General features: G+C 40.5%; 1 protein-coding gene across 9 annotated transcripts in view; it reads right to left on the bottom strand.

Annotated features, from left to right (window-relative positions):
- LOC113051410 (chromodomain-helicase-DNA-binding protein 9) overlaps window positions 1-13671 on the bottom strand; it is a 60553-nt gene extending 46882 nt beyond the window's left edge. For 3 of the 9 annotated variants that reach the window (XM_026215134.1, XM_026215141.1, XM_026215142.1), the window contains exons 1-2: window positions 13396-13670; window positions 4671-6351 (exon numbers count right to left, since the gene is read on the bottom strand). In XM_026215134.1, the coding sequence (XP_026070919.1) occupies window positions 4671-6218 (1548 nt within the window). In that variant the 5' untranslated portion in view covers window positions 6219-6351; window positions 13396-13670. The other 6 variants (XM_026215138.1, XM_026215137.1, XM_026215136.1 and 3 more) reach the window with 6 other exon arrangements.
- Between the last annotated feature and the right edge of the window lie 834 nt (window positions 13672-14505).

The following is a 14505-nucleotide window of genomic DNA, read 5'->3' as shown; positions in this document are numbered from 1 at the left end:
AAAAAGTAGGTCTGTGTTGGCTCGGGTTTCGAAAACGCGTTAGGGGCCGTTCACATATCACTCCTAAAAATGCCTGGAAAATGCTAGTCGCGCCACTTTCTCCTTTTTTCCAAAGCACTTGGGCAGTTGCACCCCTGGGGTGTCTGCCGTTGCTAAGCAACCATGACGTGCTCTCTCCATGAAGACAAGGAAATTTCAGCAAAGGATAAATGGATTTGCTGCACCAAAAATCGCTTGCAGTAGCTCTGCTACTAAATTTATTTCAAAATGGCAATCCATATACAGCTATGATCAGCAGTTCCTTCATCTTAGCTGAGCTTTCAACGTTGTTATGGGAAACGATGAAACTGATTGGTTAGTTGTCACATGAACCGCCGTGCGCTTGCGGCATTCTGAAGAGTTGAGATGTTTTTAACTTGATGTGGTGCGGACGCGCCTGTTTTCGCAGTCACAGACCAACGATATACCCAGAATCAGCTCCAGATCTCTGGAAACCATGCTAAACCATAGCAGAACCATAGCACTACATTTTATGGTTTGTGATGCTAAAGAATATTTCATGACGTCTCAGACAACTGTAAATTTGTGGCTATTGTGGTTTTATTCGTAAGCGCTATCGTAAACTCATATTAACCATAGTAAAATAATTTTCTTTGCCTCTTTGTATACTGTAAAAACTTCAACCACATTGGTTGAAAATGAATAAAGGTTGAAATAGTATAAGTTGTACTTATATTTTTTTGTAAAGTTATCCAAAGGATTCATTAGCTAATCAAAAAAGAACATTAGATTAATTATTTATTGTAATAAAAATAATCGTTATAGTAGTCGACTAATCGAAAAAATAATTGTTAGATTAGTCGGCAGAAAAAATAATCGTTAGTTGCAGCTCTACTGTCCATGTCCAGAAAAGTAATAAAAACATCATCAAAGTAGTCCATGTGACATCAGAGGGTCAGTTAGAATTTGTTGAAGCAGCGAAAATACATTTTGGTCCAAAAATAGCAGAAACTACGACTTTATTCAGCGTTGTCTTCTCTTCCGGGTCAGTTGTGAGTGCGTTCACGATGCTGCTGGCATATGACGCTGCTGACGTGTTATCTTTGTTATTGGGCGCACCAGAAAACATGTCAGCAGCATCATACGTCAGCAGTAGGGGTGCTCCGATCACGATCGGCCGATCGTTAATGCGCGTCTCGTCAGTAAAGCTGGTTCTCTAATCAGCGGTAAATTCCATCAGGTGCGTGATTTCACGTAGAGCAACTGTTACTACATAGAGCCGTTGAGAAGATGCGCAACTAACACTGAAAATTAATGTGGATTTGTGCAGCTTCTCAGTTAACAATGGCTCTATGTAGTAACAGTTGCTCTATGTGAAATCACGCACCTGATGGAATTTACCGCTGAATAGAGAACCGGCTTTACTGACGATATGCGCATAACGATCGGCCGATCGTGATCAGAGCACCCCTAGTCAGCAACGTCATGAACGCACTCACAACAGACCCGCAAGAGATAAAAATGCTGAATAAAGTCATAATTTTTGTCCTTTTTGGACCAAAACGATGCTTCAACAAATTCTAACTGACCCTCTGATGTCACATGGACTACTTTGATTATGTTTTTATTACCTTTCTGGACATGGACCGTATACCGTACACACAGTTTCAATGGAGGGACTGAGAGCTCTCGGACTAAATCTAAAATATCTTAAACTGTGTTCCGAAGATGAACGGAGGTCTCACGGGTTTGGAATGACATGAAGATGAAGAAATTAATGACATAATTTTCATTTTTGGGTCAACTAACCCTTTAATATTTAATTGTTCCTTCCTGTAATGGCAAAGCTGAATTTTCAGCAACCACTATGCCAGTCTTAAGTGTCACTAAATATGCCGATTTGTTGCTCAATTATCAGCTTGTTTAATATTTTTCATAAAAGTACAGTAGCATAAATCAGCCCATTTAATTCACCATCAGAAAGAAGATGGAATATGAAAAGTGTAACATAATACAGCCCCTTTAAAAAGCAGATCCATCATCTGGATCACATACAGACAATAGGTTAGGGGGTCTGTGTGTGAATGTGAGTGATGTGGATTGGTATTTGCATCCATGTTGCTGAATGTTCATTCTGCACAAAGCAGCAGCACAAAGGGGCTCTGTTCGAGTCGTCAGCCGCTCTCACTCGCTCTTTCGTCCCTCACGCTATCACACCACCCTGTGACTCTGTGGCTGCTGCTGCTTTGCCCTGTCACTCATTCCCAACTGTTATTCACGTTTTAACTAGATTGATTCTTAAACTGTCATATCAGATGGCAGTTCATTTGTATAACCATCCTGAACATTTTTTATTATCTGTGTAAAAGTTTTTTTGTCATCATGTATGAGTCTAATTGGGTTTTATTCCACCTACTTCAAAAATCAAAAAAAAAAAAAGTTTCTTACATGCATTACATGATGCAGCAATATCGTTGCAGCAGCATTATTGAATTAAGTTACATACTTTCTGTCTGAACATGCTCAACCATGATCTTGTACTTTCTAAAAACATTTAACCCAAGTAACCACACAAAAAAACAGCCATTCCCCTCAACTGCAGTTAAAGTGACGTCCAAGGTGAAGTCAGGTTTCAGTATTGAAACACCAACCCCTTGTGGTCCAGAGCCTAAGAAAGAACATTAAAGCACAAACTCGCCCCGGAGACCCTCAGGGAGATGGAAGGTCGAGTGCATCTCTCTCATTTACCCTGGGACTGCCTCAAATTATACATCTGTTGGCTTTCCACAGCCCAGTGTACATGAATGGCTCATCTCTCTCTCTCTCTCTCTCTCTCTCTCTCTCTCAAACACACACAAAAACACACGCAAAAAATGCAGACAGACACTGCAACACAAACACACTCGCTACAGGAAGTCACACGATATGAACTCTGATTCACATCCTGCCTCTGCTTTAATTAAGGATCTGTGAGGACAGACAGACTGGCTTAAGGAGGACATAAACAAAACAAAAACAAAAGCATGCACATTACTGGAAAAATTCTCAAAGAGGGTGTTCGACATAATGAAGAGCCTGCATGCTCAAAACGCCACCTATGTGAATGCACAATAGTTTTTTAGCTTTACTATCACTTGCGAGATTCATGATCACACAAACTGTGTTTATAACTATAGAGTGACAGTACTTACCACACATTTTACAAGATTATATATTTGTCAATGGTACTGAGGATCTGCAAATCATCCGCCATCGCCCTCAGTCATCTCTCCTTACACAGTGTCTACACCGGACGCAGAAACTGTCGTGTGGCACCGCGCTGCATCAGCTAAAGACTGTCTACACTGGATGCGACAAAGCGACTGTTGAAAATCATTAGAAATTTGTGTCAGCGCGTCATAAATAGAACGCGGCAGCAGTTTTGTGTCAGGGATTTGTGCTGTCATGCTGCCCAGCATTCAGTGTAAACATCATTACTGATTATAATGAGTTCTATTGACTGATCAATATTTAATGAATCTCTATTATAGATCAGAAGTTCTATAGTATTTTGTCGTGCCGCGCATCCGGTGTAGAACATGGTGTTAGGAATCGTTAGTTGTTTTCCCATAAGGATTCACACTTCGGGCACACCTCCCAAATCCACTGGCAAAACCCAACCCCCCCACCCATCCCCACCCCAAATTCATGTTGGCCAATAATCATTATAGTAAAATATACTATAAACCAACTCTCTATTGGCAAACAGACTATTTGTATTCCTTGTGGGAAAACAGGAACACTGGCAAATCAGAATCTGTATTTGGATAGGTGTATTTATGCACACGTCTGACAACGAGAGCACTCCATGTGCCCAGCAGAACTGGTGGAAAGAGTGCACAATATATGTGTGTGAGAGAGAGAGAGAGAGAGAGAGAGAGAGAGAGAGAGGCAGCAGAATCACTGTGCCTCAACTCCATGTGTCAGCAGCAAAGATCTGAGGGGAAAGACTATTGCTCCTGCATCAGAAGAGAGAGAAACAAAAAGAGAGAAAGACAGACAGAGATAGCAAAAGAGTTGACACTGTCAGGCAGTACTGCTGAAAGCACTGCCTGTTGCTTGCAATCACAGACTAGACAGCAATCCTGCTCTTTCTCTCTCTTCTTCCCCATATTCCTCAGAAACTTTATCATCAACAGTTCCCTTCTGTCTGCACTCACATATAAAAACTAATCTCACATCAACCACGCAGAGAGAAAAACCACAAGCCAGACCCACTCTAGCCAGCCAGAGTGCACCTCCCACTATCCTATGGTTGGCCTGACCCACATCTTGTTATAGCCTTAAGTACGCTTAGTTCCAGTAAGTCCTAAACACTACTGCAACTCTTAATCGGCTGCTACAGTACCTGTCTGCAGGCCCTGGACAGGAGGAATAGTGAATTATTATTTAATGGAGCCTTCTATCTTGTCTTTTCTCTTTCAGTACATTTGAACACTACAATGTAACCTAATGCCAAAGTAGTCTGTTGTCTGCTTGGCAACATTCCAGCTACCATTTCATTCATTCATTTAATTTCAAAACTAGGAGCTGTAATCTCTGACTCACTCCAACATCCCAGCAATGAGTTTTTAAAGCCATCAGGCAACATAAGACACCTTAGGAAAAGATTGAAGAAACGCTTCTCTCACCTGTGCATTGTAAACCATTGGCACATCCTCCATGCCTTCCTCATCCTTCGCATCTTCATGGTCATTCTCTAGTCCTGCATTTATCCAAGAGTGATTGGAGCTCCCTTCCTGGTCTAGTGCCTCCAGCTGAGGCAACAGCTCATCCCCTAAAAGGTCAGGAGCTTCACCCAGGTCAAGTCTGTTACAATGCTGCTGTCCAAGCAAGACCTCCTCAAGTGCCTGAAACCCATTACTGCTGCTTAAGCTTCGGCTTGTAACCAAAGGTCCAAGTACATCATGGCTTCTTCGCTCTGCCATAGAGAATGGACAGTCTGCAGTAAACACGTTCAGACCATCTGGGAACACCTTAGAAGAGCTGAAGGGATCCTGCTCTGATTTGGAGTTATTCAAGGGGCATCGTTGTGCTGGACTGCCAGGAATCTGGACTTTTTGCTGCTGATGTTCCCTTCCAGAATTTGAAAGAAAAGGACAACCAGTATCCAAACGATTTGAACTTGATGATGGGATGGCCGTTAAAGAGGCTGTCATAGAGACTGGGGTAGAAGAGTAAGACTGAGTTGCATTTACTACAGAGGAATGGTGAGAAGTCAGAGTGTAATGACCAGTAGGATAGGATGAATCATGGCTAACCCTGCCAGTCGGGAAAGAATCGGTTGCAGGGGAAGAGTGGATAGGGAAGGCCAGGTCATCGTCTTCCAACCTCGGACCTTCTTTAGTAAAACCTTGAACACCTTGGGCTACCTGAAAACCACTGCGTCGCTGAGAAGACCCAGACATCATTGAGGCCTCAACCATAGGGTGAAAGGGACTACCCTCCACATTGAGCGAGTTATGGTGGCCATGCTGAGAATGATTTTGAGGGATGCTGCTCTGATAGTAAAAATCGGTATGTTCCTGATAGGTCTTGTCAAGATGATGCAAGCCTTGATGGGCTATTTGTTGGTGAGGGAGCTGCAGCTGGTCTGGGATTGGGTGTTGATTGAGTCTGTGCTGTCTCTGCTGAAGATGTTGATGTGGCTGACTGTACTGTTGATGTTGAGCTTGATGCTGCTGAAACTGTGGCTGCTGCTGAAATTGTTTATGCTGTAGTTGTTGTTGATGAATTTGTTGATGTTGTTGATTGTGCTGATGGTAGTTATTCCCTTTTTGATCATGGTTTCCCCACATGGGGCTGTCGTGAAGAAACCGTCCATTAGTCTGGGGGACTTGGTTCATAGTATGCCCTTGAAATGATTGCTGCTGTGGCAAAAATGCTCTTCTATCATTGCCACCTCCTTCTGTACCAGGAAAGGACTGTTCCATTGAGGTCTGTGCCTTCATAGTGTCAAAATGAGCCAAAGGTTGACTGTAGGGTATCCCATGTTGGATTGCAGAAGATCTGGACCCACCTGCATCCACCTGAAGAGGCTCCAAACTAGGCCCCAGGTGAAGATCATCATCTAAGCACACAGTCCCAGGGGTAAACCCTGGATCATCCTGGACCAAGCTGTCAAGCCCTTCCCCAAATATGCTAGGGTCATCAAAGAAGTCCATGATGGGGTCGGTCATTGTTTGAGTTCAGTGCATTAAGTTTCTGCCCCCTCAGCAGCCCCTACGACAGGACTGCTGGATGCAATAGGGAGCTAAACACTATCAGAGTTTGTTGAACTGCTGTGTGTCCATCACCAAGAATGGCAACAGTCTAGGAAAATGAGAAAAAAAGCATAGACAATTTAAGAAATGTAAAAACACTTGGGATTCAGAACTATTTCAATAACCTTCTGCAGATAATTTATTGATATTTCATTAAAACTTATTTTTTTATAATAAATGCTTTGCTAAGAATCCATTTGGACAATTTCAAAAGGCGATTTTCTCAGTATTTTGAAATTTTGCACCCTCATATTCCAGATTTTCAAACAGTTGTATATCGGCCAAATATTGTCTGATCCTAATAAACAATACATCAATGGGAAGTGAGAATAAAGTGAATAAATAAGAATAAAGCTTCTTTATTCAGCTTTCAGATGATGTATAAATGTCAATTTCGAATTTAGAAGTAACTTCTGATGCCAGGAAATCCCTAAAATGGACAAAGGCATCAATCTATCGCTGTAACGAAGTTAAAAAACAAGCATAAACCTTAACTGATGAAACGTTAAGACAACAAATGATTGCTACAATATGGTTTATGTGTGTTTTCAAGTCTTTTAATATAATATAAAGTCTAGTAGTGCAAAGTTAGTAAAGAAAACTTTTTTTTTTTGACATGTTGGTGTTATAACTTTCACTTGGATGGTATAAGATACACATAGTTAATACAGCTGGATAAAAAAAAGGTGTGTCTGTCTTCATTTTAGGCTGTAAACTAGGGGTTGTGATGGTGAGGAAATTTTCCCACTGGTTAATCGACTTGTGACCACACCGGTAATACTGGTATCACTGTGGGGTTGGTTTTGTATGGGTTTTCCCTCTTTTCCTCACTTTTAAATAGCTTCTAAATACCCGTGCACATTAACACCAATTTCCATATGAATTGCTTGAATGGACAATGACAAACCCAATTGTATTAAACATAGCCTAGAACACACAATCACACACAGATTAAATATAGAAAAAAATCTGCAAACCAAATGTGGAACCAAATAAATAGGAAACAAATGTAAAAAAAAAAAAAAAAAAAAAACCCAAATCACCTTAGATAAATGGCAAAAGTCAACAGCCTTTTCAAAATCCAAAATATTCAGAAAACTTTTCTTCAGAGGAAGCAGGTTCATTATTTGTACACGTATGTACACTGACGCTTTGAAACAAAATCTTGTTCTTTAATTGTAGTGTCTGCTTTCATACTGAACTAAGGCTGCGTATCCACCAAAGCATTTTTTCCTGAGGCTAGCGTCATTTTTAAATTATTTTCAATGGAATGCAGCATAAACCCAGCAGAAAAGTAAAAAGTAGTAGAAAACTCAACACAAAAGGAGAAGCACTGAGCATGTGACGTCATACTTCAAATACAAACCCAATCACTCCATTACAAGATACAACACCACACTAATGCTCTTCTAACATGCCCACTTCCTTAAGTCAGACTGAAAATAAACTCTTCAGAACACCCTGAGGCTTGAGAGAGGTGAAAGGGGAAGGAATGTCAGGGGAACATTTGGCACCATTAGTGGAGCTCAGAAACAGACATTACAACAAGCACAGCAGCTGAAGAGCTTTCAGCACCAGACAAAAACCAGGTGCTTCACACTCCCCTCAGACTTTCCTCAGCTATGGATGAGAGAGAGTGTGTGGGAACTGCATAATTCTCTGCCAAGCCTTGGTCAGGAGAACGAGAGGAGCCACTTGAGCTGTGTGGGACATCTCATCAGACAGCTCATTCCATACACGCAACCGGACAGAGAGGTTGAGAGAGGCTGTCCTGACCAACACCCGCTGCGGAGGAGGTCCGTCACGACCTGATGACTCATAACTCACACTGATAACAAAAAGGCAGTACACAGAAGACAAGACACGGTCCATTACTACGATACCACTCTGTGGTTTAAATCGTTTCTTCCTCTATATACCATTTAATCCACAATAATTCAACTAACACACAAACATAGACTATATTCCGTCACTAGAAGGGGAAGCATAACACTTCAATTGAAGCTGCTGATCCACGTCTAGACCTTTTGGTTTTGCCATTTGAAAAAGACTGTAACAGCTGTCTTATATTGATTTTAGCTTAAAAAAAAAAAAAGAAAGAAAGAAAATACTTGAAATAAGGGTCAGTCCTCTATGCACTAGCATTCAAAGAAGAAAAATAAAACAGTTTAAGCATGAGCCTCATCTCATATCAATAGCAAAAACTCAGCTCTGCATGGGGATTTGAAATCATATATGCAGCTGTAACTGCGTATGTCACCAGTGTTCAAAATTACAGGGCACCTCCCTTTATCTAGGGCTGGCTTTAATGGACTGTTTTGCAAGTAGTACACCTGTCTCAAACCAGGAAGCATTTGGGCAGACACATTGTAATTAAGGCTTACTGTCACGTCCTAGTCATCTAGATGAAACTGATATGATATCAGACTAGAAGCTGGACAAGTTTTTTTGCATCACACTGTTCCTTTGAGAAAATGCAGAAAGAGAGGGCTGCATAATTCATTGCAAAAAATTACAGTATGATTATTCCATTTCTTGCATTCTGCTGCAGTTTAAAGTTTATTATATGTTTAGAACCAAACTGAAAATGATCAGTGGTATTTTGGAATAATCTTGAATTCCTGACACTGTAACATATATAGAGTAAAGCCCGGTACTCAGTGTGTGCAGACGGTTAGTTGACTTGCGCTGAACTGCAGGGCTCAGACAATGAGACTGTGTAAACATGCAGTGAGTGTCAGCTTCAGTTATTAAAATGGGATTTATAGTATTGTCACATTGCTTGCCTCCTGTATATTTATTCAAAATGGTACCGTTTTGTTTGTGAAGTTTGCCAGTGAGGCCCTGACTTGATTTACTGATGTACACCACTGTTCAAAAGTTTGGGGTCAAGAAAATTAATACCTTTATTCAATAAGGACACATTATAATTTGATCAAAGGTGACAGCATATCAGACTGATTTCTGATTTCTCATTTGACTGTGAAGACTGAAGGAATGGCTGCTGAAAATTGCCTTTCATTATATTTTTATTTCTTTTTTTAAATCATGCAGCCCTTCTGCTATAGCAATGGATCACCGGTGGTTCTTATGAAACATTGTGGCACACAACAGACCCAAAACAGATTTATGTAAACACTCAAAGCCCAGATTGCCTACCGGTTTTGATCAGCCTCTTTGGCTGAGAGGACTGATTTATATGGACTGGCTTCCAAGGATAAGCATCAGGCCAGAAACCTTTCTCTTGAGAAGAGAGGCCAGAGGTGTCTTCCAGAAACTGCATCACCGTGCACAGCTGAGAGAAACGCTGATAAGAGCCCTGCCATCTAAGGCCATTAGCCGTGCACTACACAAGCAAAAACATGTGCAACTTCCTACAACTGAAAAACACTGTGAGCCCTCCCCCAACACACACTCTTTAAAGATGATATCTTACACAAGTCTCTTTCACAGAGTAACCTACAATATTTAATTTGATCTACATTTCTGCAATATGCCTTACATGTCTGGTTAATGAAAGAGCCACTAATATGAGGTAATTATGTGATTCAATGCATCTCACAAATTGAATCCGCTGGCTTTTCTCGTGCCAGTGAGAGTGCATGACTTCAACAAGATGAGGCATAGCTGGGTGTCAGTGCTGCTGGTCTTGGACTACACACATCAGCGCATTTCCGTAGTGAAACTGCCCTGTGAGGGAAGCCAAGTCATATATTCTAGATTGTGACTCATCTAAAGAGCAGGTAGAAGTGCCAGGTGCCAGAGACCCGAGAGATCTATTTGACTATGGTCAGAGTTTTTTTTCTGGGCGACTGAAGCTGATCCTGGACCACCCCCATCAAGAAACCTCTTTTCTTAGTGATTCATTTTCCCACAGCACAGCCATGCTTAAACCAACACAACAGGTGGCGAGTGAAATCTCAACGACTTCCACATCAAAAGTGGAACAACAGAAGGAAGATACAGCTTTTTTGTCCAGTTATGCAACTTCTTGCGCCATGAGGAGGGATTGATCTCTGTAAGAACAGTTCATGTCTGTCCATTAACATTTCTGACTGATATGATTAAGCTACTGATATTCTATTTATTCATTTTGTGCTATGGCTGACAATAGCAATGCTCCAATAGCAAAACTGAATAAATAAATACAAAATTCATCATTTAAATGTTATCAATGACGTTATCAATTTACTGTGCATCCCAAGAGAAAAAGTCAAAGAAACAATCCGTCCCCAACGACAGGACTTCACTTAGATCTTCCAGCATGAAAGCAAGTCTAGTCTTACAATAACTTTCATGAATCACTAAGCTTAATCTGCATGCAAAAAAAAAAAACCTAGTTCCTAGTCATTCAGGTCTTGCAGATACAATTCAAGATGAGTGTGGTCCTTATATTATATTCAACAAACCTGTATCATCTATTCTTAGCATACTTCCAAACAAAGGTGCACCATACATAAGATCTTACATAACAGTGTACAAATAATGAACCTGCTTCCACTGAGGAATGACGAAAACCACTCCTTACAAAGTGAAGCAGAAAGAAACAGCTGCTTGCCAGTGCACAAAGGCAAAGGGCATAACACGAACACGTTCTGTACCAACCACTGACAACCTACCAGTTACAGTTCTTAGTTGATGCATAAACTTAATTAATGTAAAGCTGGCTGAACAAGATTTTCTCTTGATCTAATGGAAAAGCACTTCAATTATCATCATGACTCAAGATGCTCAGAGATTTGTCAAGCAGAGGAAAATATATGTGGGCTCAAATGATCCTGTCCTGCAGCTTCCATTGACTCATCACTGAACGACATTTTGCTTCCTGATGCAAGTTCAACAGCACTTCAGATGGACACGGGTGTCGAGGTATTTATTGTTTTTGGAGCTAAAGTGCATCTCTAAATTCTTCGACACTTCCTGCTCACAGCAGTTGATTCTGGTTGACTCTCTGTGCATCATCCCTTGCCCTATATCACAACAACAACAAATAGGCCTACCACGCGATAACATCTTTTTATCTATTGCAATATATTGCCCCAGAAATTAACTATATTGTAATTGTAAGACCATTTTATGCCACTAAATATATATTCATAGTATAAAAGCATAATGCAAGAAGGCCAGCACACTTTCAAATGACAACAAACTTGTAATTCTCAAAAAGATTTAGATCACGGAAATTAAGTATCAAAATAGTAGATGCCTTAAAAAAAACTTGAATAAATAGTAAATAAAGTGTTCTTACAAAAAGTGCAAAGTAACAAGTAGAAAAAAAAAAAACATTTCACAAATAACTTATATGGAGATTTTTCCATCTACAGATTTTTCCCAGAACTTAGTTTCTCTGTAAATTAAGGGTGCACTGTATTGCTGAAAAACACAATCCCTACTTAACAGTCAGATGTCCGTAAGCACAAAGGCACAGATCCCTGAACAAGGCCATATCTGGAGATGAAACTATATTAAACTAAGCATTTTATTAAAGTAGTCATTTGACATTTCTAAAAAGAACATTATTTTGTGTAGTTGGTGTAATGGAATGTGTTTATGTGGATTTAAGGTATAAAATTATTTTCCACATACTGTACATTATTGTTGCTCCTCTATGCCCCACCTTTCTGAAACGTGTGGATTTTTACAAAGTTCATCAGTCTGAAAAGTGAGGTGTGCTCTGATTGGCCAGCTATCTAGTGTGTTGTGATTGGCTGAATGCCTCAAGCATAAAGTTACGCGTTCTTTCTTTGCGTGAACAACTGGGCGGCATTATGCAAATCTTCCCACATCGTGACATAACCATGTGGGGGCGTGTTAGAACAAGCCGTTTTAGGTAGGAGTGGTTGACTTTTTTACGCACCAAGAACTTGTAACACTCCAAAGAGAAAGGACAAATTGAAATTACATCATATGACCCCTTTAATTCAAACTAGCCCCAATAACACCACATTATGTACGAGAAGCTGCAAAAGACACAAAAATTTTATGTAAATATAATAGCCAATATATTGCATCACGAGACATTATTGAGCTCATGTACATATATTGTGCGATAATTCCATATTCTGATTATTGCGACAGGTCTACCAACAAACACACAACAAACAGAAACGCCATGTCCTAAATGTTACTTAAATGTTGTAGTGCACGGTCCACATGAACAGCCCCTTTCAGTGCATTCAAGGAGATCCATCAGAACACACTGAAGGCTAAATTCAAGCAAATCTCCCTGGAGTCCCAGCATCTTTCCTGGCCAGATTTTACAGCCTGTAGTAGTGAAGTCTCTGGTTTGAAACTCAGGCCAGTGCTAATTTACACACAGTCATGTGTCATATAGATCTGTATGTAACAGAACTGAAACTAACAATATGAAATGTAGATGTGATGTTTCTGAAGAGAACCTGTTGGGTGTAGGCCTAGATGAATATGGTAGCATTCATAACAAATACATATGGATGATTCTTCAATCGAAGGAAGTTTTGTGTCCACTAGGATAATTCTGAATAATATATTATTTTCTTTAAGTTACTTTTTTGGACTTGTTGCCTTCCCAGACCGTTCAACCTCTCTTTAAAAATCGACATTGGCCTTTTTCCCTTTTTTATGACTTAATATTACTTAACAGCATCTTCCATCGGTCAAGCCTGTAATGCTGTCTCTGTCTTTCCAGATTAGCAGTACGAAACTAGACTCCAGTAAAGATTAAATCACTGTACCTTCCACAGCGTTTCCAACTTTAAACGTGCGTCCCCTTCATATTTAGTCACAACAGCGAAGGAACATGATAATCCTTCAAATACAAGCTGTTATTTTCGGCCGGAGCTCTACTTTCTGGAGTGCGCTCGGTCGCTGTTAGTTCAGAACCACCGCTGGCTGGACACTCAGTGCTGTCCGTGTCGTGTCTTTCACGTGGAGCTCATACCGTGACAGTCTACCTGAGCTCAGGTGCTACGAGTGTTTCATCCAGACTGGGATTCCCTTCAGGCAGATGAAGTCAGTCAGTCTCTCTCGCGCTCATCGGGAATGACAGCTACCTGAGTTTCAGCACTCTGTAACTATCTTTAGACTAGGAGACTAAACGGACAACCTTACTTACCCAAACGAAGCCAAATCCTGCGGTGACAGCGATCATTGACGGCGAGATAAAATAGCGAAGTTTTTGGCGTAGTTAATATCGCGGCAGGGCGATCTCAGCGGCTCCAGCGCTGCTGACGTAGGATGACGATACACGCACATTTGCATATGCGTTAAGTCCTCTGTGATTGGTCGAAGTTGAATTCGTGTGTTTTGGAATAGCCGGGACGCACGTCTGAGTCTACAAGTTGGGTGTCAGCAAAGATCCATATCGTGTACTTAAAATGATACTGGTATTCTGTAACATAAGCGTACTGTACGCAAAACGTGAAGTTAGACCGTTCAACAAAGAAGATGGCCGTTCCAGGACGCCAGCCAATCAGCGAGGGCTTTACTTTGACCGTGAATGACCCTGTAGTAGTCGAAGCAGTGGGAGGAGAGACGTGGGGGAAAGTTGCAGTCGGCGTCTCTGATATTTGATCACCTCTGGTGGAGCTTTTGGGAACTGCTGCTTGTAAACACTGACTTGACAACTCTTGCAGAAACAGGAGCATGTCAAATAGAAAATGTGTATAATCAATAACTAAAATGACTTGTTTTATCTAGCACAAAATTTATTTTTGGGTTCCAAAGCAAATCTCTCTCTCTCTCTCTCTCTCTCTCTCTCACACATACATATATATAAACTGCAAATATCAGAAACACTGACCATTTGCTTTCACTAAACACAAAATCTGACCAGTTTCATTGTTTATGCATTTATTTATAACAGTAAATAATAATAATGATAATAATAATACATTACTTACACAGCTGAGCTTATCAGTACTCTTACTGATACCACCCAAAATAATAATAATTATAAAATAATAAATAAAATAAATGCATTATAAAACAGCAGAATTTCTAAAATTTAAACCATGGTTAATCTGCTCCATTTACACATCAAACCCATTTTGGTTTCCATAACAATACAAGTGAATTACATTACTGGACAACAAGGATTAACTTAGGCTGATGAAACACAGGCCAACTTTGAACAATGTACCCAGGCCGTCAATGAGCAACCAGGTGAGACAGAGCCCACGACCGATCTGAAGTATCCAAACAGAAATGTTGTTAACCATTCTCA

Source organism: Carassius auratus, chromosome 32, assembly GCF_003368295.1.
Source record: "Carassius auratus strain Wakin chromosome 32, ASM336829v1, whole genome shotgun sequence".
NCBI lineage: Eukaryota > Metazoa > Chordata > Actinopteri > Cypriniformes > Cyprinidae > Carassius > Carassius auratus.
This window is presented reverse-complemented; position numbering and strand designations above follow the sequence as displayed.